At 44.8% G+C, this 25461-nt stretch overlaps 1 protein-coding gene across 1 annotated transcript in view; it reads left to right on the forward strand.

Moving 5' to 3' along the window:
- LOC127636984 (talin-1-like) overlaps positions 1-25461 on the forward strand; it is a 180469-nt gene that overhangs the window by 136968 nt on the left and 18040 nt on the right. The window contains 1 exon segment of the mRNA XM_052117803.1: positions 159-341. Coding sequence (XP_051973763.1) covers positions 159-341 — 183 coding nt within the window.

Below are 25461 nucleotides of genomic sequence, written 5' to 3' on the forward strand. Positions count from 1 at the left end.
GTCAAACCTGTTTCTGTCACAGGTAGTGCAGAAGGTGTTTAAACTGAGATATTTCTTCTAGTTAACTTTTGTGGACACACAAAATTGTTTTACAGTTTATACAATGTGTTTATTGCATGTTTTTTGCATTATTTCATTGTTCGTCTACTTTGTTGTAGGCCCGAATGGTGGCGGCAGCTACTAACAACCTGTGTGAGGCAGCTAATTCTGCAGTTCAGGGTCACGCCAGTGAGGAGAAGCTAATTTCTTCAGCGAAACAAGTGGCAGCGTCCACCGCTCAGCTGCTGGTGGCCTGTAAGGTGAAGGCTGACCAGGACTCCCAGACCATGAAGAGACTGCAGGTCAGTGTGTGGTTTTAGTACTTTCATACAGTTTTGAGTAAGATATTTTTGTATGACTTTCGAATCTCATTGGAAAAGTGGCTTCCCAAGATGAAGAAAAGATGACAGAATTTTTCCAGATTTGTATTGAACTGTCAGTTCCTTCATGCCAGTTGTATAAAACAAGGCAATCATTTCATGCAGTGTTTCGTCAGAAGTATGATTAAAATAGTAAAAGTGGTCAATGTTCTGTATAAGTATTATTGTATCATTATTAAAATGTTATTTAACATTAGGTTTAACACATGCAAATAAATTGACATAGTAAATTGTAGAATTTGGTTATATTATATTTTTTGATTACCTTACTACAGTATAACATCCATCCCTTCTGTACTTTTGGCCTCTAGCAGGTGAGTAGGCATTTCAGATTGATACTGTAGCAGGATATGTGAGATGGGCCGATGAGCAGGGAAGCATAGCACAGGAAGCGATAGTGTTACACACTAGAATAGTTTATTTTCAATAAGGGGACGAACAGTCAAAGAATTTTACATCGGAGCAGGACACTGAACTTATGTTGCGAGATAGTAGGGAAGTGCCAGTCTGTTCGTGTTAAATGGTGCGATGGTCCGCCACTAATTCAGCAAAATCTGCACACATAATGTTAAGCGAAATTTCACATGAAGATCGTGATGTATGTATTTGTAACTATATCAGATGATATTAATAAAAACAACAGGAACTTATTTCTGGAGCATATTTTACCCCCATATTTTGGACTTTGGAGGCATTTTTGTCAGTGTCGGTGGCATTTCTGCCACAAGCCCTGTTTAATTTCTGGCCCTTGGTAAGAGACAAGTAATAGTACAAATAATAGTATTTCAGTTTGACACTTGAGTGAACACAGAGTTGCTTGTGTCCATTTCAACAAAGTCTTTAAATATTCAGTGTCACAATGAAACCCATCTCACGCCAGTGAGACAGCTGTCGTTCTGCACTGCAAGGTTAAATTTAGAACCAAACAACTCTAAGATGAACAGAAATCACCAATGAACAGCAACATACAGTCTTTAAATGTAACAGGCAATAATAATTACTGTTTATATGTCTACACATCTAACTGTCATTTTCACTCTTTATGTTCTCCTGCACTTCCTCTGTCTGAGTAATATCTGTGTTAAGCTCTATATTTGGTTGCTATATTTAACTGTAATAACTGTATTAACAGTAAAATGCTAAAGAGCATGGTGGTTTATTTAATATACGGGTAGATGACACATAGTTTTTTTAAGAGTTTAGGTTTAAATCTATGTAAATGTACAAGGGAAAGTGTACATTTTAGGTGCTGTGAGCATTCAGGTGTTCAGGTGATAATTTACCTTTTTCACATTGTAATAGTATACGGACGGCCAAGGAGGAGGTGGGAACTGGCTGAACAGTAAACATAAACTGTAATGATATAAATAACATAAAACATAAGGACTCAGACACACATGCAACGCAGCGCATGCATCTCTCTCTCAAATCGGCGTCTCCAGCTGGCCCTTATCTCGCTCTCCCACTGATCTGCTGATTCAGCATCGGCCATGCTCCATCACGGCCTGGCCACGCCCTTCACAGTATCACAACATAGGACAGATTTTTAAAAGGGATTATTTAGCAGAGATGGGCCACTTCTATTCAAATGAATGCGAGAAAATGGAACTCTCAACCTCTCTGGAGCTCTGAGCACCCAATGGTCAACGGATGTAGAAAGGAAGTCCCGCCTTACAGTTAAAAGAGCCAGTCACCTTTTAGATACAGACATCACCTGTCAATCAACTCTAGAACGCGCATGCATGCCGGGGAAATTGCATTTTTAGCGTAATATGAGGTAAAGAATCACTATTTATGATTCCAGTATTGTCAGATTTTATTACTGATTTGAAATATGTACTTTGATTGTAATCTTGGCCAAGCATTTTTGAGAATTTGGTCTTTCTCCATTCAAGTAGATAGGAGCTGCACTGGTATGACTGGAAATAGTCTCCCGAGAGCGTTTCAAAGATGACCAACTGTGGACTGACTTGCTAGAAAGACTTTGTTTTTAAGCAGTAATAGAATTTAAGTTTTTCTATTTTAGAAAGCAGACACGTCCGGTATGCAACACCCTTAAATATACCTAAGTTGAGTTGAGAAATATATTTGAAAACACAGACTATTGTGCAATGGGCAGCCCTATTTAAAATCCTGATATATATTGATAATCATTGGGAAATCGATGCATGAAAAAGGAATCGATCCCAAGCCTAGTAAAGTTATCAACACATAAAAGCACTACATTTCAAAATATTTTTTTACGGTGTAGTACTTCATTGTAGTACTTGTGTTGCATTTCAGTTTTCTGTTTTGTTTGGTTAACACACTCTCAGTAAGGATGAATGGTGTTTGTGATGCCAATTTACTGAGTCATGTCAGACAGCATCTGTTTCAAACAAACCCTAATCCGCCTCTCCATATATCTATAAACTCTTGTTAATACTGGTTGTTGCAAGTCAAGTAAATTTTATTTGTATAGCGCACAACATAACACATTTGTTTCAAAGCAGCTTTACAGAAGACCAGGCATTAACAGATGATAAAAATGTAATGTCTATAATGTCGATGAATCAGCATTGTGTAATTAGATAAAAACGATTGTTAATCGTGTTTAAAAATAAGTAATTAAATAATAAACGTATTAATAACCCCAGTGAGCAAGCTGAAGTCGACTGTGGCAAGGAACAAAACTCCATAAGACGTTGATAAATGGAGAAAAATAACCTTGGGAGAAACCAGACTCACTGTGGGGGTCAGTTCCCTTCTGATTAACATCATGAATATAATGTAAATATTACTTATGTATTGTTAAAGTCATGGTTTAAAATTATTAAACTGAGTAAGTGTTAAGAGTCTGTGTTTAAACATCGATTTTGTTTGAACTGTATGATTAATTACCAATGTCTTTGAAGTCCATCCTGGATTAACTGCAGAAATTCACATAAATGCAATTGTTATTGTAAATTGGCTGATGAAGGCTTTTGTTGGCAGTTAATTGATAGTTTATGTATTCCATTTCAAGATCGTAGTCCATCAATAGACTGAGGTGATGCAGGCAGAGATCAGGGATGTGAAACGCAGTTCAACCTGGCCGGTAATTTCGGTGAGGTTCGGTGTGGTCCATCCTAAATCCAAGGTTCAGACAATGGCATATGATGTATCCCATGTCTTATGGTTGGAGTTGGCATCAGTTCATCCTCTGAAGTCTGAAGTGATGTTTGGCTGGCACCGGCTGCATTTAGTCATCATCATTCTGTGACACGTAGCAGTGGAGTCCAACACGAAGCAGGAATGGTACTGGATGCAGCCGGATCTGGTGACCTCAGGATAGGTTGAGACAGGAAAACAAATAATATAATATACCGTAATTTCCGGACTATAAGCCGCAACTTTTTTCCCACGCTTTGAACCTCGCGGCTTAAACAACGATGCGGCTAATATATGGATTTTTCCCGCTTTCAAATTTTATTATTAAAAAAAAAAAACATTCTGTGACGGGGTCAGTTTTTTGACGGCATGAAGCTTTCATTAGACCAATGAAATTGCCGAACGGGTTAAGGTCAAACAACTTTTTTGTTTACTGTTTAGATTAAATCGAGCGCGCTCAAACTTCCCATCATTCTGATTACGGTAGTCATTTTGTCACCCTCAAGACACGGAGAAATGCATATGATGCAGCTTTCAAATTGAAGGCGATTGATCTGGCTGTTGGAAAAGGAAATAGAGCTGCTGCACAGGAGACGTTGGAAACAGCAGCGTGATGAATTGACCCAGTGCAAAAAGACAACTAAAGCTGAGGCTATTGAACTCCGACACCGAAGGAGATGACTTCAGTGGTTTCATGTGCATAAGAGGAGGAAGATAGTGACCAATGACTTTCTTGCTAGGCTACTGTTTACTGCAAATTTTTTATTTTTTGTTACAAGCCATGTGTGGCAGCGGGGGCGTGGTCAAGCGCCCGTCTGGGAGAGAAAAGCGGTAAGGGCGCTTGCACCTGAGCTAATGTCTAACACCTGTGTTTAATTTCAGTAAGCGTGGGGAGAGCGGCTTAAAAAGGCAGCAGAGAGTGAGTGAGTGAGTGAGTGACAGACAGACACACTTCAGTCTAGTGTTGGCGCATAGAAGTCCAAGAATTGAGAAACTTTATAAAATTGATTGTAAACATTGTTGTGGCCATTAAAAGCCTTACCTGGAACGTCAAGTGCCCTGCTTCACGTGTCATTCTTGGGAAAACTGTCACACTGGCACCAGTGTGACAGTTTTCAGCACTTGATGTAAGCGCCCTTACCGCTTTTCTCTCCCAGACGGGCGCTTGACCACGCCCCCGCTCCCACACCGTGTTTCGTTAAAGCCCATTTATTTTTGTTACAAGCCGTGTTTCGTTAAAGCCTGTGTAAAGTTCATTTGTTTCAATGTACCGGTAGGCACCTGCGGCTTATAGACAGGTGTGGCTTATTTATGTTCAAAATAATATTTTTTTTTAAAATTCAGTGGGTGCGGCTTATATTCAGGTGCGCTCAATAGTCCGGAAATTACGGTAAGCATAGATACCATTCAATTTATTGCAGAGTTATATATCATGATCAATGTTTCTGTTTCTGGTTCCAGCAGACTAAACTAAAGCAGCCTAATTGTGGGTTGGAGGATAAATGAGGTGTATGCCTGGCTAAATAGATGAGTCTTTAGTCTAGACTTAAACTGAGGGAGTGTGTCTGCATCTCGAACAGTGTTAGGGAGACTATTCCATAGTTTAGGAGCCAAATATGAAAAGGATCTACCTCCTTTTGTGGATTTTGATATTCTAGGAACTATTAACAGGCCATAATTTTGTGATCGTAATGAACGTGATGGAATATAGCATGGTAGAAGGTCACTTAAGTAGAGTAGAAGTAGTCACTGTGGAGCTAGACCATTCAAAGCTTTGGAAGTAGTTAACAAAATTAAAAAATTAATACAGAATTTAACAGGTAGCCAATGTAACGATGATAAAATGGGGCTAATATGATCATATTTCTTGGTTCTCATTAGCACTCTGGCTGCTGCATTTTGAACCAATTGAAGCTTATTTATTGATCTTGCTGGACATTCTCCCAGTAATGCATTACAATAATCTAGTCTTGAGGTCATGAACGCACGAATCAGTAACAGAGAGCATGTGCCGTAATTTTGCAATATTTCTTAGGTGGAAGAATGCTGTTCTACAGACATTGGTAATTTGATTTTCAAAGGACAGATTGGTATCAAATATTACACCCAAGTTCTTTGCTGTTGAAGATGATCCACCGAGAGTCAAATTATATTTGAGCTTTAGAGTTTTTTGGTCCAATAATTAGTACCTCTGTTTTGTCAGAATTGAGTAGAAGGAAATTTCTGGCCATCCAATCTTTTATTTCATTGATACACTTTGCTAATTTGGAGAATTGTGAAATCTCATCAGGTTTTGAAGAAATATAAAGTTGTGTATCGTCGGCATAGCAGTGGAAACTTATTCCACGATTCCTGATAATATCTCCCAGGGGAAGCATATACAAGGAGAAAAGCAGAGGCCCTAAAACTGATCCCTGTGGCACTCCATATTTTACTTTTGTTTGGTTTGACAATTCCTCATTTACATAGACAAAGTGGTAGCGGTCTACTAAATATGACCTAAACCATGCTAATGCAACACCACAAATAACAACATAATTCTCTAGCCTATTCAAGAGAATGTCATGATCTATCATGTTGAATGCAGCACTAAGATCTAAAAGCACTAGAAGAGAAATGCAGCCGCGATCAGATGATAAGAGCAAGTCATTTGTGACTCTGATAAGTGCAATCTCTGTACTGTGATGAGGCCTAAATCCTGACTGAAATTCTTCATATATACTATTTCTCTGTAGAAATGAACATATTTGGGAGCATACTACCTCTTCTAGTATTTTTGACATAAACGGGAGGATTGAAATCGGTCTATAGTTCAAGTTGTATCAAGTTGGTGCTTCTTAAGTGATTTGATAACTGCCATTTTAAAGTTTCTTGGGACATTTCCTAAGCATAGCGAGGAGTTAATAATATTAAGAAGAGGTTCTGAAATTACAGGAGATACCTCTTTTAAAAGCTTAGTTGGTATAGGATCTAACAAACAACGTTTTTTTAGCTCTTCATGACCTATGACAGAGGATTGAAGTTGCACGTGAGGAAAATTATTAGACACTTTTTTCTGAGGTGCTATGACAGATGATTGCATAATTCCAATTTTATTTCTGATTATTTCAATTTAATCTGTACAGAAATTAATGAAGTCATTACTCTTGTGCTGCAACGTAATATCTGTTTCTGTTAAGGCTTTATTCCTAACCAATTTAGCCACAGTACTAAAATATGCTGACCTGGCAGCTTTTAGTGCCTGTCTGTAGCTATAGACACTATCCTTCCATGCACCACAAAATACTTCTAATTTTGTATTCTTCCACATGCACTCCATTTTCCGAGCTGCTCTCTTGAGAGCATGAGTGTGATCATTGTACCATGGTGCAGGGCTTATTTCTTACATTTTCTTTAATCGAAGTGGGGCGGCAATATCAAGAGCACTAGAGAAGACTGCATTTATATTTTTTGTTATTTCATCAAGTTCTTCTGGGCTTTGGGATATATTGAGTGTATGAGATAGATGTGGAAGATTATTAGTGAAGCTATCTTTAGTGGTCGAAAGAATAGTTCTACCTGAACGATAGAGTGGTGTAGATTGATTAACATTAGCTGATTGCAGCATACAAGAGATGAGGTAATGATCCGAGATGTCATCGCTCTGCTGCAGAATTTCTATATTATCAACATCAACTCCATATGACAGAATTAAATCTAGCGTATGATTATGGCGATGAGTTGGTCCTGTTACATTTTGTCTGACTCCAAGAGAGTTGAGAATATCGATAAATGCTAATCCCAATGTATCATTTTCATTATCTATGTGAATGTTGAAGTCACCAACAATTAAAGATAAAATTAGCAAATTCACCAAGGAAATCAAAATAAGGCCCGGGTGATCTATACATTGTAGCAAGGACAAAAGACAACAGAGATTTCTTATTTATATCTGACGGTGTCACATTAAGCATTATTAGTTCAAAAGACTTACATTTATATCCTATTCTCTGAGTAACACCAAAAACTTCACTGTAAATTGTAGCAACACCTCCTCCTCGACCCTTCAGACGAGGCTCATGTTTATAACAATAACCTGGGGGAGTAGATTCATTTAAACTAATATATTCATCCGGTTTAAGCCAGGTTTCAGTCAAACAGAGTGCATCCAATCTATGATCGGTAATCATTTAATTAACTATTAGTGCTTTGGTAGAAAGAGATCTAATGTTTAGTAGCCCTATTTTTATATGAGGTGTATATTTAATTTGTTTGTTTTGTTCAAGTTTGACCTTAATCAAATTGTTTCTAATCAATTTAGTGAGGATATTGTGTTTGGCAGTTCAGGGAACAGACACTGTTGCATTTCAAAGGTGTCATTCACTAATAAAGAGTATGTCAATGTGTCAGCTTGGAAAAAGTGGAAAAAAACATGCAATTACATTTTTGCAACCAATAGGAATGTAACCAATAGGAATGTTCGGGGTTCAATACAAGTTAAGCTCAATTGACAGCATTTGTGGCATAATATTGATTTCCACAAAAATGTATTTTGACTTGCCCCTCTTCTTTAAAAAAAGCAAAATTTTGGTACTTACAATAGAAGTGAATGAAGTAAAAACACTCACTGTTTCAAAAGTATAGCCACAATACATAAACCAATATGCACATTAACATGATTTTAGTAAGATAAAATCCCTTACTTACTGTAACACTCTGCTCCACTGAGGGAAGGAAGACACAGGGAAACAGGCTTCAATCTCGCCAGTAAGCTTTTAATTAGTGCTCTTTCAGCAGGTTACATTTAGTTTCACACAATAGATTACACAGACAGGCTTGGTCCAACTCTCCCTGGAGGCTCTGTGGCAGCTTTTTATGCCGCTCTCCCCATGCTCACTGAAATTAGAGACCGGTGTTAGACATAATTTAGCTCAGGTGCAAGCGCCCTTACCACTTCCTCTCCCGGATGGGCGCTTGACCACGCCCCCACTGCCACACTTACCTATTCTGTGTAAAGTTATAGACAATTTAAACATTTTACAGCTTTGTTGCCATGACAATGTAATGTACAGCTTAACAGCTCAAATAATACATGAGTTTTAATAGAGGAAATAATTTAAGCGCTTTTATAAATTTATAAGCTTATAATTTCTGTCTTTTAACCCTTCAAAAATTGGCCCCAAAAATTGGCCCCTTTAACTTAGATTCCCCTTCTGTCGCTCTCCACGTTGTGTCAGAGAAGCAACACTAGGGGTCTCTCTTGAGTGCCGATATATACCTCTGTTCTATGAAAAAAGGCCAATGAGAAGTTGGCAGACGGTATTTGCATATCCCGCCCCCGGACATACGGGCATTTAAGCGGGGCGAATACGGGAGTTCATTCAGAACATTTCTTCGGAGTAATTACGCTCTAAAAAGAGCAAAACACAGCGGCGTTGAACGTCCTTCTCAGGAAGTGTCTTTTTAAAGACGATTTTTCCGCCCCTGTGTAGTTTCTGGATGCGGTTGATTTCTCCCCAACTCTGACGGTCATAAAAACTGCCTTGCATACCTGGATTGCGATCACACGCAGGCAGCGTTTTTATGAATGGTCTATGTTTTCAGTACGAGAACATAGCCATGACAGTCGTAGGCTTTTTCTTGTAGTGAGAAAAAGCCACTTCAGCCACCCCCCGCGCCTCGCCTCCTTCCTACGGGATTGAGGCAGGCCCCGTGGGCGATGAAGACGATCTGGGGAGAATAACGGGACGCTTTCGACGGGTAAATCCCCTCGAAACCTCCCGCCTCTCCGGCATGCCTGCCTGCTTCACCCGAGCTCGGGATTAGTGCGGTCCGCTTAACGGCCTACCGTCCGGTCCCTCGAGCATTGGATGATGACATCACCGCTGCATCGGAGAGCGTAACAGCGGCGTCGGATGCGGATAACTCGCCTGGGCCACCACCTTCGGGTCTGCCGCCCAGTCTGAGCCTGACGCACGGAGGTCCGCTATGCTTCCCCGGGCTTAATTGGTTCCGCAGGCATGTGCGCCGCTCACCATGCTGGGTGCGCGGAGTAAGGTAAGTGCTTCGAGTCTGTTCTCAGCACCAGAGCCTCGGGACGCTTCACTGCCTCCCGATGCCGTATTACCTGTTCCGCCCCGCTGCGAAGCCCCGCCGGGTACGTCCAAAATACTTGTCCCCTTGGTGCCCCTAGCACGGAGTTTAGAGGCGTGGCTTTCAATGCCTAACCCGTCACACTGGCTGCACCGGAGTATTTGACTCGGTTACACAATTCAGTTTGCCAGGCCTCCGCCCCCCTTCGCGGGCGTCCATTTTTCAGCAGTATACGGCGAACATGCCAAGTCCCTGCGCGAAGAAATCGCCTCTCTGCTAAATCAAAGATTCGATAGAGCCTGTCCCTCCAACCGAAACAAAGAAGGGTTTCTACAGTCCTTACTTCGTTGTACCCAAGAAAGGCGGTGGCTTACGACCGATCTTGGACCTGCAAGTTTTCAACTGGGCTCTGTCCAAACTCCCGTTCCACGAAAGTCCTCCCTTTCGGCCTGTCTCTGTCCCCTCGCGTGTTCACGAAAGTCGCAGTGGCAGCCCTTGCCCCGCTCCGAGAAGCCGGCATACGCATACTCAGGGAGGGCCCAGGTAGACCTGTTTGCCTCCCAAGGAACCTCCCACTGCCCGCTCTGGTATGCCCGGACAGAGGCTCCCCTCGGGGCAGACGCTTTGGCACACAGCTGGCCTGCGGGACCGCGTAAGTACGCATTTCCCCCAGTGAGCCTTCTTGCACAGGTGGCCCACTCAGACTTGGTTCTCGGACCTCACGCTTCTCGCAACAGCCCCTCCCTGGCAAATCCCCCTGAGGAAGGACCTTCTTTCTCAGGGATGGGGCATGCTCTGGCATCCGCACCCAGACCTCTGGAAACTCCACGTCTGGCCCTTGGACGGGATGCGGAAGATCTATCCGGTCTACCATCGACCATCGTAGATACTATCAACCAAGCCAGAGCCCCCTCTACCAGGCATCTTTACGCCCTAAAGTGGCGCTTGTTCGCAAATTGTGTTCTTCCCGGGCTGAAGACCCACAGAGGTGCACGGTTAGGTCAGTGCTTGTGTTTCTACAGGAGAGGCTGGAGAGGAGGCTGTCCCCCTCCACCCTCAAGGTGTATGTCGCCGCCATCGCGGCTCACCACGACACGATAGACGGCAAGTCTCTAGGTAAGCACGACTTAATTATCAGGTTCCTAAAATGTGCCCGGAGGCTAACTCCCTCCCGGCCAAACCTGTTTCCATCCTGGGATCTCTCGATCGTCCTCAAGCGCTAGATTCAGCTGAACTCAGGGCCCTTTTCTCTCAAAATGGCCCTGCTGATCGCGCTCGCCTCCATCAAGAGGGTCGGGGACCTGCAAGCGTTCTCTGTCAGCGACACTTGCCTGGAGTTCGGTCCGGCAGACACATACGTGATCCTATGACCGGGACTGGGCCACGTGCCCAAGGTTCCTACCACACCCTTCAGAGATCAGGTAGTGAACCTGCAAGCGCTGCCCTGGGAGGAGGCAGACCCAGCCCTTTCGTTACTGTGTCCGGTACGTGCTTTGCGTATCTATCTGGACCGCACGCAGAGCTCTAGACATTCTGAGCAGCTCTTTGTCTGCTTCGGAGGACAGCAGAAAGGGAACGCTGTCTCCAAACAGAGGCTCGCCCACTGGGTTGTCGATGCCATTTCACTGGCTTATCACACCCAGGCCGCCGCCCCCCCCCTTGCGAGTCAAAGCTCACTCAACCATGAGTGTTGCGTCCTCAAGGGCACTGGCCAGGGGCACCTCCCTAGCAGACATCTGCAGAGCAGCAGGGTGGGCAACACCTAACACTTTCGCGAGATTCTACAATCTCCGAATTGAGTCAGGGTAGGTGTGGTCTCCGCATGGTCTTCTCCCCCTGAAAGAATAGGAAACGGGGTAAGACCCCTTCCCTTAATGCATGTAAGGGCCCCGGCCGTAGTTGCTCTATGCGAGAAACATAAAGAGAAAAGAGGCTCAGCCAGGCTTGGCCCGTTCCCAGGTTGGCAAGCATCACCTTGTTCCCCTCTCCAGGGTAACCAGAAGGATTCTGATGGCTTTAATGGGGCATTGGGGAGGGGTACATGCAGCCTGATACAGCTGGTCACCTTTGCACGTAAGAAATACCTGCCCGCTCCTGTATCAGAAGTTCACGTACACTGCTCAGCTCATGGCACGTTTAAAGGTGGACCCCTAGTGTCGCTTCTCTGACACAACGTGGAGAGAGCGACAGAAGGGGAACGTCTAGGTTACGTATGTAACCTCCGTTCCCCGATGGAGGGAACAAGACGTTGTGTCTTCCCCGCCACGTCGCTGAGCCGAGCCACTGTTGTGGCCGGACCATTTCCGGCTCCTCAGAAAAATCCTGAATGAACTCCCGTATTCGCCCCGCTTAAATGCCCGTATGTCCGGGGGTGGGATATGCAAATACCGTTGGCCTTTTTTCATAGAACAGAGGTATATATCGGCGCTCAAGAGAGACCCCTAGTGTCGCTTCTCTGACACAACATCTCGTTCCCTCCATCGGGGAACCGAGGTTACATACGTAACCTAGACGTTTTTTTATAGAGATCAAATCAAATCACTTTATTGTCACACTACCATGTACACAAGTGCAACAGTAGGTGAAATTCTTGTGTGCAGTTCCGAGCAACATAGCAGTCATGACAGTGACGAGACATATACCAATTACAAAAACAACATACTTACACAACACAATTTACATATCAAATGTACACACTTACACAACACAATAATTATATACAATGTACAGTAGACAATACACACAATATAGAATACACAATATACAATAAGTAAGAGTATATGAAATATATATAGTAGTTGTATTGAGGAGAATATGTTGACAGTCCAGTGTGAGATTATAGAATAATCTGAATAAAGTGCAGTGCTAATTATTGATCCTGATAGATCAAGTGTTCAACAGTCTGATTGCTTGGGGGAAGAAGCTGTCATGTAGTCGGCTGGTGCGGGTCCTGATGCTGCGATACCGCCTGCCTGATGGTAGCAGTGAGAACGGACCATGACTCGGGTGGCTGGAGTCTCTGATGATCCTCCGAGCTTTTTTCACACACCGCCTTGTATATATGTCCTGGAGGGAGGGAAGCTCACCTCCGATGATGTTTCTGGCAGTTCGCACCACCCTTTGCAGGGCTTTGCAGTTGTTGGCGGTGCTATTGCCATACCAGGCGGTGATGCAGCCAGTCAGGATGCTCTCTACAGTACTGGTGTAGAACCGTGTGAGGATGTGTTGGTTCATTCCAAACTTCCTCAGCCGTCTCAGGAAGAAGAGGCGCTGGTGAGCCTTCTTCACAACGGCCTCAGTGTGGACGGACCATGTGAGTTCCTCAGTAATGTGGACACCGAGGAACTTGAAACTGCTGACTCTCTCTACCGGTGCTCCGTTAATGGTGATGGGGCTGTGTTCTCCGTCTTTCTTCCTGAAGTCCACTACAAGCTCCTTGGTCTTACTGATGTTGAGGGAGAGGGCACCTCCTCTCTGTAGGCTCTTTCATCATTGTCAGTGATCAGACCTACCACCGTCGTATCGTCAGCAAACTTAATGATGGTATTGGAGCTTTGTGTTGCCACACAGTCATGTGTGTATAGTGAATACAGGAGTGGGCTGAGAACACATCCCTGCAGGGCTCCAGTGTTGAGGGTCAGTGATGAGGAGGTGTTGCTGCCCATTCTAACCACCTGACGTCTGCCTGACAGGAAATCCAGGATCCAGCTGCACAGCGAGCTGTTCAAACCCAGAACTCGGGAGTTTTTCATCAAGCTTGGAGGGCACTATGGTGTTGAATGCTGAGCTGTACTCTACAAACAGCATTCTCACATATGTGTTCCTTTTTTCCAGGTGGGAGAGAGCAGTGTGTATTGTAGATGCAATGGCATCATCAGTGGAGCGGTTGTTGCGGTAGGCAAACTGCAATGGGTCCAATGAGGTGGGCAGAACAGAGCAGATGTAATCTCTGATTAACCTCTCGAAGCATTTGCTGATGATGGGGGTCAGAGCAACAGGACGCCAGTCATTTAAGCAAGTGATTATAGCTTGCTTCGGTACAGGCACAATGGTTGATGTTTTGAAGCATGTGGGGACTAAAGACAGGGAGAGGGACAGATTGAAAATGTCAGTAAAAACACCAGCCAGTTGGTTCGCGCATGCTCTGATGACACGATTACATCCACAACAGAGACGGAGAGTGAACCAACCTCTGTAGCGTCAGCCGGGAGTGCTCTCTCCGCGAGGGCGGTGTTATTGTCCTCGAAACGAGCATAAAATGTATTAAGTTCGTCCGGGAGAGATGCAGCGGTGTTCATGGCGGAGTCTTTATTCCGTTTGTAGTCCGTATTCCCTGCCAAATACTTCTGGAGTCAGTATTGTTGAACTGACCTTCAAGTTTGTGCCTGTACTGGCGATTGGCTGCACTGATAGTGTTATGGAGAGCATAGCTGGCTTGTTTACGCTCCTCCGTGTTAGAAGAATTAAAAGTGGAGGTCCGCGCAGTGAGTGCCACGCGAACATCGGCGTTAACCCATGGTTTCTTGTTGGGGTACATCCATATTGTTTTGGTCAGAACAACATCCTCTACGCACTTCCTGATGAAACACGTTACGCTGTCAGCGTAAACCTCGATGTCGTCATTAGAGGCAGACCGGAACATCTCCCAGTCCGCGTGATCAAAACAGTCTTGTAGCGCAGAGTCTGATTGGTCCGACCAGCACTGGATCTTTCTGAGGGTGGGTGCTTCCCGTTTCAGTTTCTGCCTGTAAGCGGGCAAAAGCAGAACGAAAGCGTGATCCGATTTGCCAAATGAGGGATTTGTAGCCATCCCGGAAAGGAGAGTAACAATGGTCTGAAACCCGGTCCCCTCGTGTGTTGAACTTTATGTGTTGATGGTATTTTGGAGTGATTTTTTTGAAGTTGGCTTTGTTAAAGTCCCCGGTAACAATGAACGCAGCCTCAGGGTGCGCGGTTTCCTGCTCACTTATACACCCATACAGTTCCCTGAGTGCCCGGTCTGTGTCGGCTTGTGGGGGGATGTACACAGCTGTGATGATGACCGCTGTGAATTCCCTCGGTAGCCAGAATGGTCGACACAGAAGCATGAGGTATTCCAGATCAGGAGAGCAGAAAGACTTAATGAAATGTACGTTCCTCTGATCACACCATGATTTGTTGATCATAAAACATACACCACCACCTCTGCTTTTACCAGAGAGGTCTTTCGCTCTGTCCACTCGGTGCACGGAAAAGCCCGTGATTTCGATGGCCGAGTCTGGAATCTCCGCAGCCAGCCAGGTTTCTGTAAGGCAGATAACACAGCAATCTCTCGTCTCTCGTTGGAAAGAGATCCGCGCTCTCAGCTCGCAGAGCTTGTTGTCCAGAGTCTGAACATTTGCCAGTAGTATACTGGGTAGCGGGGGTCGATTTGCACGACGTCTTACTCTGATGAGAACGCCGGCTCGTTTTCCCCTTTTCCTTCTGCGTTTTCACGGCCGAGCAGCCCAGACAAAGGGCTCCGCCGGCGTGTTTGTAAACAGCGGGTCGGCATTAAGGAATTTGAAGTCCGGTTTTCGATGTGTAATTGTAGAACCAATGTCCAAAAGCGTTTGTCTGTCGTAAACAATAAGGCAGACAACATCCAAGACAAAAAAAACAAAGAACTGTAAACAAAACAAACAATAAACTGCAGTGTTGTAACGGAGCTCGCACCGCAGCAGCCATACTCGGCGCCATCTTGAGTCCTCAGGTACGAGTCGAAAATGATATTTTGTGGTAATCAACATTATTCCACAAATGTTGTCTATTGACCTCAACTTGTATTAAACCCAGAATATTCCTTTAAGATTGGAGTTGGAGTCTTTTTCAATGGATAGAAGACAGGCAATGGCAATTATTGCATTGCACTGTTATAAGTATTTCTGTATGAGGAGCGGAACTGCATTGTCTTCAATGTATGCATTGCTGTCAGACCACTCTTTACAATTTAGGAACTTAATTATTAAATTACTGCACTGGCGCACTATGGCTGCCATCGGTGGAGGTTGAGGAGAGTCCCCTGTTCAAGGTGTAAAGCGCTTTGAGTGAAGTGTCCAAAAAAGCGCTATATAAATGCAACAGTCATTCAATCATTCATTCATTCACTAAGGATGGCCACAAAATATTTACTTGCCCACATCAAGCGATGTCAATGGAAATGATTGGGTCATTGTGTGATGCTCTTGATGCAGCCAAGTGGGCCAGACTCACTGAACATTCTCTTGACTGTCCGAGGAAGCTGAGTGCCTTCTTTGTTTCTTTTTGTGTTGGTTGCCCCTAGCAGCTTGAGTTTGTTTTGTGGAATAACACTTCTTTGGGACATTTTGTGGCTGAATCTGCACGTTCTTTGTGCTTTTGCCTCCTATTGGCTGGAGTTTGTTTTATAGATTATTTTCTGTTGTGTAATTCTGTAACAAAATTGCATTATGGCATTCAATTGAATTTAAATGACAATCAAGTTCAGTTGGTCATTAAAAGTAGCTGGACAACTATGCAGGACATAATGCAGTTGTGATGTCGATGCTTTTGATTAGATGATTGTTTAAAATAGCCTATTGAATATCAGAAATAATTTTTAAAAGCTGTGCACACTGCATATACACATTGATGGATGGTCCTTATACTGAGACAGAAAGTTTCCCCCACTACTTGGTGCAGGTTGCCAGTTTGACCAGGGCCATGACGATTCGCTTTTGGGTCGGAACCGGTCGGTGGCAACATGCGATAAGTGCAATATCAGGACCAATATTACTGTCCTATCAGAAGGGCAACTGCTCCCTTTTGATTGAAGTTCCTCGTCTTCTGATTGCATTTATTTGTGAAATTATAATGATGGTAAGCTGACTAATTTCAATGAATTTTCTCAATACTCTCCCCATTTGACCAAAACTTTGGAGGAAATTAATTAGGGACATCTGGGAGGCAAATTAGCGATAAACACACATTTCTGTATGGAATCGGCTTAAGGGCAGATTTATTTTTCGATAAACCAAAACTTATGCGACAACTGGCTTTAGCATAATCATGGAAGTGAACTCCGTTTTATTTTAATTTATACAATGGTCTGTTCTAATACTCGATTCTGATTGGCTGGAATATGTGCAGTTCAAACCATTGAATGCAAAGGTAGTTCTGGCAGTTTTAATTACCGTTCGATATTAATGCGCTGTTTGTAACCATAGCACCATAACATTACAGAGCAAGCAGAATGATCTATAGCAAATGGAAACATTTCCTAACCACTTTCATTAGCAAAGCTAATATAATGGAATTCAGCTTGTTTTGCACGGTTCTTCGCCTCCACATTGTGCGTTTAAAATCGTTTAACGCACACACACACCTTTCTAGATCTTGAAGGGATGTTGCAAGCCGCTGGCATCCCTCATGATATAATACTGAGAGGAGACTTTTTGTGATTAACATTTTTATTGATTCACACAGAAAACATGAAAAGCTAAATATATATACATGGAATCAACATATAAAATTGAACCCCCACCCCGACCCCCAATAAACACTCCCGCATATACACACACAAAAAAATAATTAAATAAAAATAAATTAATACAAATATACTAATCACACACCCATCTACATTTAAACCTCTCTCTCCGCTACCTCTCCTGACAGCCCTCCAAGAACTTGCCCAATTTCCCAACAAACAAATCCAAACTACCCAATGTACTAAATACCACTTTCTCATACGCCGCCACCCTCCCCAACTCCGTGCACCACTCCTGAAATGGAGGTGCTCCAGCTGATTTCCATCCCCTCAAAACAATCTGACTGGCAACCATCACACTGGTCAGGACCCAATTCTTTGTTTTTATTCCCTATATCGATGACCTCCCCATTGCCTAAAACCCAGAATCCAGGGGGCAAAACAATCCAAGTGCCCAACACGTCACACACAAAACTCTGAACATTCATCCAAAAACCCTGGATCTCAACCAAATCTTTAAATCTTTCTCCCATAATCTCTTTCTAAAAGTTTAAGCTCCGTCCCCAGACTCTGAATTAGCAGTGAGTAATATACTGATGCCTCATGACCTTTTCCAATAGTAGTAATCACCACTGCCAGAGTATCTGGCGCTTTAGGGGATGTATGTTATTCCCAAAAATAATACAGGGCAGGTGGCGCAGCTGTAAATACCTAAAAAACTTAGATCTAGGATTCCCAAAATGTTGAAAAAGATCTCAACACTCCACTCTCATATAGGTCACCAATTGTAGTAACCCCCCTCACAATCCACTCTGACCAGCAGAAAGGGGACTTATTAATACATAATTTTGGGTTCAGTCATATGCTTGAGGCAACTTTTTAATAAATGACGAATTAAACATTTTGGACACTTTTGTCCATACCGAGTGTAAATGTGATATACAGTAACTCGATGTAACGTCTCGGGTTACATGTGTAACCCTTGTTCCCTGAAAAAAGTGGAACGAGATGCTGCGCTTTTGCTAAGCGCTACGGGGAACAGCTCTAGCTGTGAACCAAGCTGAATAATGTGTGTAACACTCAATGAACATTGACCGGAATTTATAGCCTCAGCTGATGTAATCATTAGATGCACCTGCGGCCAGGCTATAAATGGATACGTCACCAGGTGTCGTCAGATACTTCTTTTTGAAGAACAGTCCTGGGACATCCCAGTGCGGCAAAGAAGCGCAGCATCTCGTTCCGCTTTTTTCAGGGAACAAGGGTTACACATGTAACCCGAGACATTCCCTTTACAAAAAGCTTCACTTTGATGCTGCACTTTTGCTAAGCGCTACGGGGAACGCAATACCCACGCCGCCGCACTTGGGGCTGTCCGGACCCCTACGGTTGTGCAGTGTACTCACAAAAACACGAGAGGTCTCAGACATGAGCTTGAGATGTCGACTCAAGGGCATAAGAGCCCGGAGTAGCATAAACATCTAAATCATTCAATTTGATGAATGTGTGCAGAGAGGACCAGCCTGCCACATCACAAACTTGTTCAGGCATGAGCAGAGATGTTGACTCAAGGGCATAAGAGCCCAGAGTAGCAAAGCATCTAACCCATAAAGTTCGATGAATGTGTGCGAAGAGAACCCTATCGCAACACAAACTTGTCATAAAAACTGATGAATGTGAGCGGAGAGGACCAGCCTGCCGCATCACAAACTTGTTGAGGCATGGGCTGAGATGTCGACTCAAGGACATAAGAGTCCGGAGTAGCAAAGCATCTAAACCATAAAATTTTATTAATGTGTGCGGAGAGTACCAACCTGCCGCACCACAAACTTGTTCGGTGTCAACTCAAGGGCGTAAGAGCCTAGAGTGGCAAGAACATCCAAACTATAAAAGTTTAATGAATGTGCATGGAGAGGACCAACCTGCCGCACCACAAACTTGCTGCAGAGGGAGACCTCTAGCCAAGGCTTTAGAGGAGGAGAGCCCTCTGGTAGAGTGCGCCCTAAAACCTACTGGCGAAGCTTGACTGCGCGCCTCGTAGGCCCGGGCAGTAAGGTCCCTCACCCAAAGTGACAACCCGGTCACGGCTTCAAAGTGAAGAACTGCTGCCCTGACTTTACGCCACTAGCAAATGCGGTGGACATAATTCTGAAGGGCACAGACTGGACAAAGTCTGAGTAGTCTTTAGCTGCTCCGGCATTACAAACGGCAGGGAGCAGAAGGCTTAGAGAATGACTGGCCAAGGGTCGAGAAAGGCACCTTGGGCAGGTAGTCAGGGTGAGGGTGCAAAGAATGCTTTTGGTCCTACCTGGGGCAACTCAAAACAGGCCGGCAAAAGAGACAGAGCCTGTAGGTACCCAAGTCTCCTTAGAGACGTAATTGCCATATGAAAAACCATCTTGAGAGTCAGAAGTCTACCAAACGCTGACTCTAGAGGTTTTAAAAAAGGGGGGTCTTACCCTATGAAGAGGTCCTAGCAAGGATGCCCACCCGCCCACCGAGGCTTGGCAAACCGAAGTGGAGGCCACATAGAACCTGGCAGTGGTGAGGCAAGTGCCCGCTGACAGTTCTTTCTACAGAGACTCCAAAACTGAAGCAAACTGGCAGTTAGCTGGTTCTGTAATATGAACTTATTAGAAGGAAACGCATGCAGGCACATTAGTGCCATGTATGCGCCACCACGATCAGCCCCCCCCCGGGGGGGGGTGTATTGACTCAGGGAGAAGTAGAGGCGACATTGCGCTATCAACATAGGCGAAGAGGTCCTCTTCTGCCCTGTAAAATCTACCCAGATCAGTTCCAAGTGGAGGGAGCCCTAGCACTTGAAATGGTCTCGATAACCTCAGGAGAAAGCCCTGTGAACCTCAGTTGGTACCCTACAGGGGCCAAGCATGAAAGGTTTCACAATTTGGGCCGGGGATGAATATGTCCCCTGAGCCTGAGAAAGAAGGTCCTCCCTTTTCGGAATCGACCAAGGCGAACCGTAGAGGAGAGATAATAACTCCGAGAACCATATCCTGTTTGGCCAGTGCAGTGCCATAAGTAGGAGGCAAGACCCTTGCTGGTGAACATTGGCCAAGACTCCTGGGAGCAGAGAAACCGGGGAAAGAAATGCATACAGACGCACTCTGGGTCATGTATGTGTCTTAACGTCCAGACCCAAGGGGGCTGGGTGATTTCAGGGAGACGTAGAGGAGACATTGCGCTATTCATAGAGGCGAAGAGGTCCCCTTCTGCCCTAAGATCTCACCCAAACTTGTTCCAAGTGGAAAAAGCCCGGCATTTAAAAAAAGGTCTCGATAACCTCAGGAGAAAGCCCTGTGTCCCTAAGTTGGTACCCTTAGGGGCCAAACATGAAAGATTCCACAATTCGGGGCAGGGATGAAATATCGCCCTGTGCCTGAGATAGAAGATCCTTCCTGTTCGGAATCGCCCAAGGCGAGCCGTCGAGGGAAGAGATTAGCTCCGAGAACCAAGCCCTGTTCGGCCAGCGCAGTGCTATCAGTAAGAGGCAAAAACCCTTGCTGGCGAACTCTGGGCAACTACTACCTTAGGGTGGAGTTCCTAACTCCCCCGTTGGTATTTTCTGTCTGGACCGTAAATCTGCTCCCGTATACGGGCATCCAGGGATATAACAGACCTGAGTGACAGGAGCTTACCCTGGGCCCTAAGGAGAATCCGACGTGTTAGAAATACAGCTGACAAGAACATGGGTCTCCTTGATGATTTATGTAAGAGGCTACCGCTGTATTGTCCACCCGCACCAAGACATGGCAGCCTCAGGAGGAGGTATTTCAGGGCCAGAAATACAGCCATCAACCCGAGACAGTGACTGTGACAACCGAGCTGATGACCCTCCTATCCCCTTAAGCTGGACGACCACTTAAGGCTGCTACCCCGCCAGTCAGGGAGGCATCTGTCGTTAGCAGTCTGCGACAACAAGACGCACCTAGAGTGGGACCCAAGACAGAAAACCGGGGTCTGAACCACATAGAAAGGGAACGAAGCCTGAGGCGCGTAACCCTATTTAGCCTAGGGGTTTTGGCCCTTGGAAGAAATCCCCTGGCTTTTGGCCACAACAAAAACGGTCTCATGAGCAGAAGGTCCAGAGGGATCACCGTGGACACGTTCGCCCTGAGACCTGGAAATCATTGATACTGATAGCAGTGCAACCTTGACCTAGCCTGACTTTGCTCAGGGTGATCTGAATGGACTCAATACTAGCGGGAGACAGTTGTGCCCGCATTGTGATTGAACTCCATACGATGCCCTGATTGACAGTGTTCTGAGTGGGAGAGAGGACGCTTTTCTTGGCATTGAGCCTCAACCCCAGAGAAACAGATGAGCTAAGACGATGTCCCTGTGCTGAACTGCCAGTTCCTGGAACTGCGCTAGGATCAGCCAGTCGTCTACATAATTCAGAATGCAGATGCCCCGGAGTCGCAAGGAGCCAGTGCTACATCATGCATTGTGAATGTGCGGGTAAAAAGGGCTAAGCTGGGTGAAAGAACCTGACCCTGGAAGGCTTCGCCCCCGGAAGTGATCCTCAGGAACTTTCCATGTTGTGGCAGAACTTCTAAATGAAATATAGAAGTGCGTCATAAGATCGATGGTGACCAGCCAAACGAGTTGTAGGGCTTGAGACACGACCGTCTTGACAGGCATCATCTTGGACTTGAACACCCACGGGTAGTTCAAGCTTTAAGATCTAAGCCAGACGCCACCCCTCACCCTCCATGGGTAACGGGAAGTATTTAGTGTAATAACCTAACTCTCTCTCTGGAAGGGGAACACATACCATGGCCCCTTTAACCAGGAGATTGAGTCTTTTGTTTTTACAAAAAAAGAAATCCGGTTCTACGGTAGTGAGAACACGCCGTTGAAACACGGAAAGCGGCAAGTGAATTAAATCCTGGCGCCCTTATAAGACCCACAGAAAAGAATATATCCGGCAGGAGTTTCCACGCTGCCAGGATCTCTGAGATGGGTATTATATTTTAACACTTCCTGTTGAGGGGTTGTCGGGTGTTTCGCGTCCTGAATAAAATGCAGGAACAGCGAAAACACCCAATTTTGATGGAAGCCTCTGCAACCCGAAACACCAAGAGGTGGCGGGAATGGAGGGGCTTCGAGGGGTACCGGGAGGGGTGAAGTGAAGCACGCGCCCGTCCCGAGGGGAGCTACCCCCTAATCTAGGTGCAAGACCGTCAGGGTTTTCTCTTGGGTCTTGCTTCGGGGGCTGGCGAGGGCGGCGAGACTGTCCCCAATCCGTGGGAGGAGGAGCACGACTCGCCACGCTTTGCTTTTGAGCCTCCCTTCAGTCAGGACCGAGGCGGGTCTGCGGCTTGCTCAGGTCGTCCAGGGGGTCAGCCTGGTACGCCTGTAAGACAGCATAGTGTGCAGAGCAGCACCAGCCTGACCTGCTGCTTGATAAGCCCTTCCCACTAAAGTGGAGGTTGTCCTACAAGGCTTTGAGGGTAGAGAGGGCTTCTTAAGTGATGATGCCGAGCCCGGCGAGAGATAGCCCGCAAGCGTCTCTTTGACCGGCGGCATCACTGAATACCGCCGTGCCTCAACACCCACGATAGTCGAATATAATGACGTCGAGGGTATGCGAACACGGGAAGAAAATATATATATATTATTATTATTTTTTTTTTTTTTTTAGGGGTTCTCCATGAGCGAAAAAGCTCTTCATGGAGGTTATCAAAGAAGGGAAGGGACCCATGAGGCGTTCCCTTTCTTAGACTGGAAGATAAAATATATCCCCTAATTTGGAGCGTTTGGGGTTCTCTTTTTCGCGTGGCCAGTCCAATCTGGCAACCGCATGAGTAACAACATAGAGCAAATCCTCCGTAGATTTTCTATCGCGGACGGAAAGCTCGGAGGCGGGAAGAGAATTGCGATCCACCTCATGATCCGAAGAAGCGTCGAGATCATGTGTGAAGGACCAGCTGGGTTTGGGGAGAGAGTGAGAGAAAGGGATCAACCCGTCTCTTGCTCCTCAGCCAAATCCATGCAAGCGAACGATTTTTTATTTTTTTTCGTGAGTACTGACTCCCGGAAGCAAGCGAGGCGAGCACGACGCACTCTGCCTGTTAAAGCAAATCGCAGTGCTCACACCCGCCCTGCTGCAATGCGAGAGCAGCGTGCTCTTACCCCCAAACAAACAGAGCAAAAACTGATGTGTGTCCTCTTCAGCTATAGAGCGAGAAGAGGGGAACACGCACCGATTGCGGCTTTCAGTCATTCTCTCTTTTTCTAAACAGAAGAGAACAACGTTCACTGCACACTGCCTAACTGATTCTAACTTCTAACAGAGGAAAGAAAGTTTTGACAGGGTTTGTGAAACACACAGAAACAGATTCGCTCTGAAAAAAGAGTTTCTGACGACACCTGGTGACGTACCCATTTATAGCCTGGCCGCAGGTGCATCTAATGATTACATCAGCCGAGGCTATAAATTCCGGTCAATGTTCATTGAGTGTTACACACATTATTCAGCTTGGTTCACAGCTAGAGCTGTTCCCCGTAGCGCTTAGCAAAAGCGCAGCATCAAAGTGAAGCTTTTTGTAAAGGGAACTTAACTTCTCAGATTAGTTTGATAGAAAGGCTTTGCAATGACGAAATAGGGGCAAGAAATTCCTGTTCAATACACAACCAGGGAGGGGCTCTTTCAGGTGGAAGCAGCCAATGAGCAAAATGTCTGAGACCGCATGCATAATAATAAAACACAATCTTGAGTAGGCCTAGCCCAGCTTTGTCAATCGGCCTATGTAACTTATTATCATGTAATCTAGGACACTTACCATTCCAAATGAAGGGCTTCACTATACTATTAAAGAGCAACATGCAGGTTGGACACCCCTATATAGCATAGTGTATGTTGATGATAAAACAACTAGATTTTCTGAACTGGAGTAATATATATTTATCCATTAACAATATTTTGAGATAAATTGTGATAAAATAACTTCCGCGTCTATAAAGCACTAACCGGAAGTGACGATGGGCGAGGGAGTCTGGTCAAGTTCAAGCTCAGGTTACAATGGATGCGAATGAAGAAACCGAGTTCTCCGGTGTGGACGAACATGCCTATGATGGCCCACAGGCCTATAATTATGAGCAAATTAAGAGTTAAAATAATTAAAAGTAAGACTTACTCTGCTAAGTCCTCGTTTTCGTTGCACAGAATGTCTGCTAACGTTAGCACTTTGTCCTCCAGTCCAGCCCGCGCCAAAATCCGGTGTACACTTTGACGGTGGACTTGATTCCATCGAGTGCACCGAGGGAACAGCATCAGTAATCAGCCTCACGTGGTCCTTACTCCGAAATCCCATCTGAGACTCCAACAAATCTCCAGGTCGATAATTCTCCGGAGTGAAATGTGCGCCACAAACGACCGAGTGTGTGGTAACAGACGCGGCAGTGAAGTCTGCTCTCTTCACCTGCACAAAACGCACTCAAGACCGAAAAGCCTTGTTTTTTCTAGAAGGAAAATGATGGACACGATGTCCTGACAGGCTGGAATTCGTGCAACCAGCACAAACACAATAATTTACCATTATGGCTTCTCTAAAACTTTCTGTCTCTCACTACTGCTCTAACTACATCAACACCCACAATGAGAGCTGACCGCGAGCTCTTTTGTTTGCCTCGCCCTACGTCATATGACGCGTTGATAGCGGGAAAGGCGTATTCCAGAGCCTAGCACATTTTCATCAAAATCTCTACATCAAATGAGATTTCATTAGTAATTTCTACATATGTGTTTTTAAAAGACCTCTGCAGACAATATAAAGTATTAATTCAGTTATAAATTCAACCTGCATGTTGCTCTTTAAATTGCTTGAAATAAGAGAGGAGGACATCTATAGGAAGAGATTGTAGGAAGTAGTTGAATTTTGGAATGCAATTCATTTTAATAACATTAACCTTCCCAGTCATAGTTAAATGTAATTTCGCTCGAAAAACGTTATATCAAATTTAAAATTAACTCTTAACTAAATCACACAAATTAGCTGGGAATAAAATTCCCAAATATTTAATGCCCTGTTTGGGCCACTGGAAGGCCGTTTCTGGGCAGTACGCTGTCAGAGCCAAAGCTTTGGCCTTCGGACTTCGGACTCTGTATCCTGAGAACATAGAAAAGGTATTTATAATTCAGTGGAGGCAAGGCATAGATCTAATGGGGTCAGATACTAATAAGAACATATCATCTGAGTAAAGCGAAAGCTTATGAACCATACCTCCCACCACCACCCCTGGAAAATAATCCTCCTTTCTAATCACAGCTGCTAATGGTTCCAGGGCAATGAATAATGGGGAAAGAGGGCAACCATGCCGAGTGCCCATATCCAGAGTAAAATAATCTGAAAT

This window comes from Xyrauchen texanus, chromosome 44 (genome assembly GCF_025860055.1).
Source record: "Xyrauchen texanus isolate HMW12.3.18 chromosome 44, RBS_HiC_50CHRs, whole genome shotgun sequence".
NCBI lineage: Eukaryota > Metazoa > Chordata > Actinopteri > Cypriniformes > Catostomidae > Xyrauchen > Xyrauchen texanus.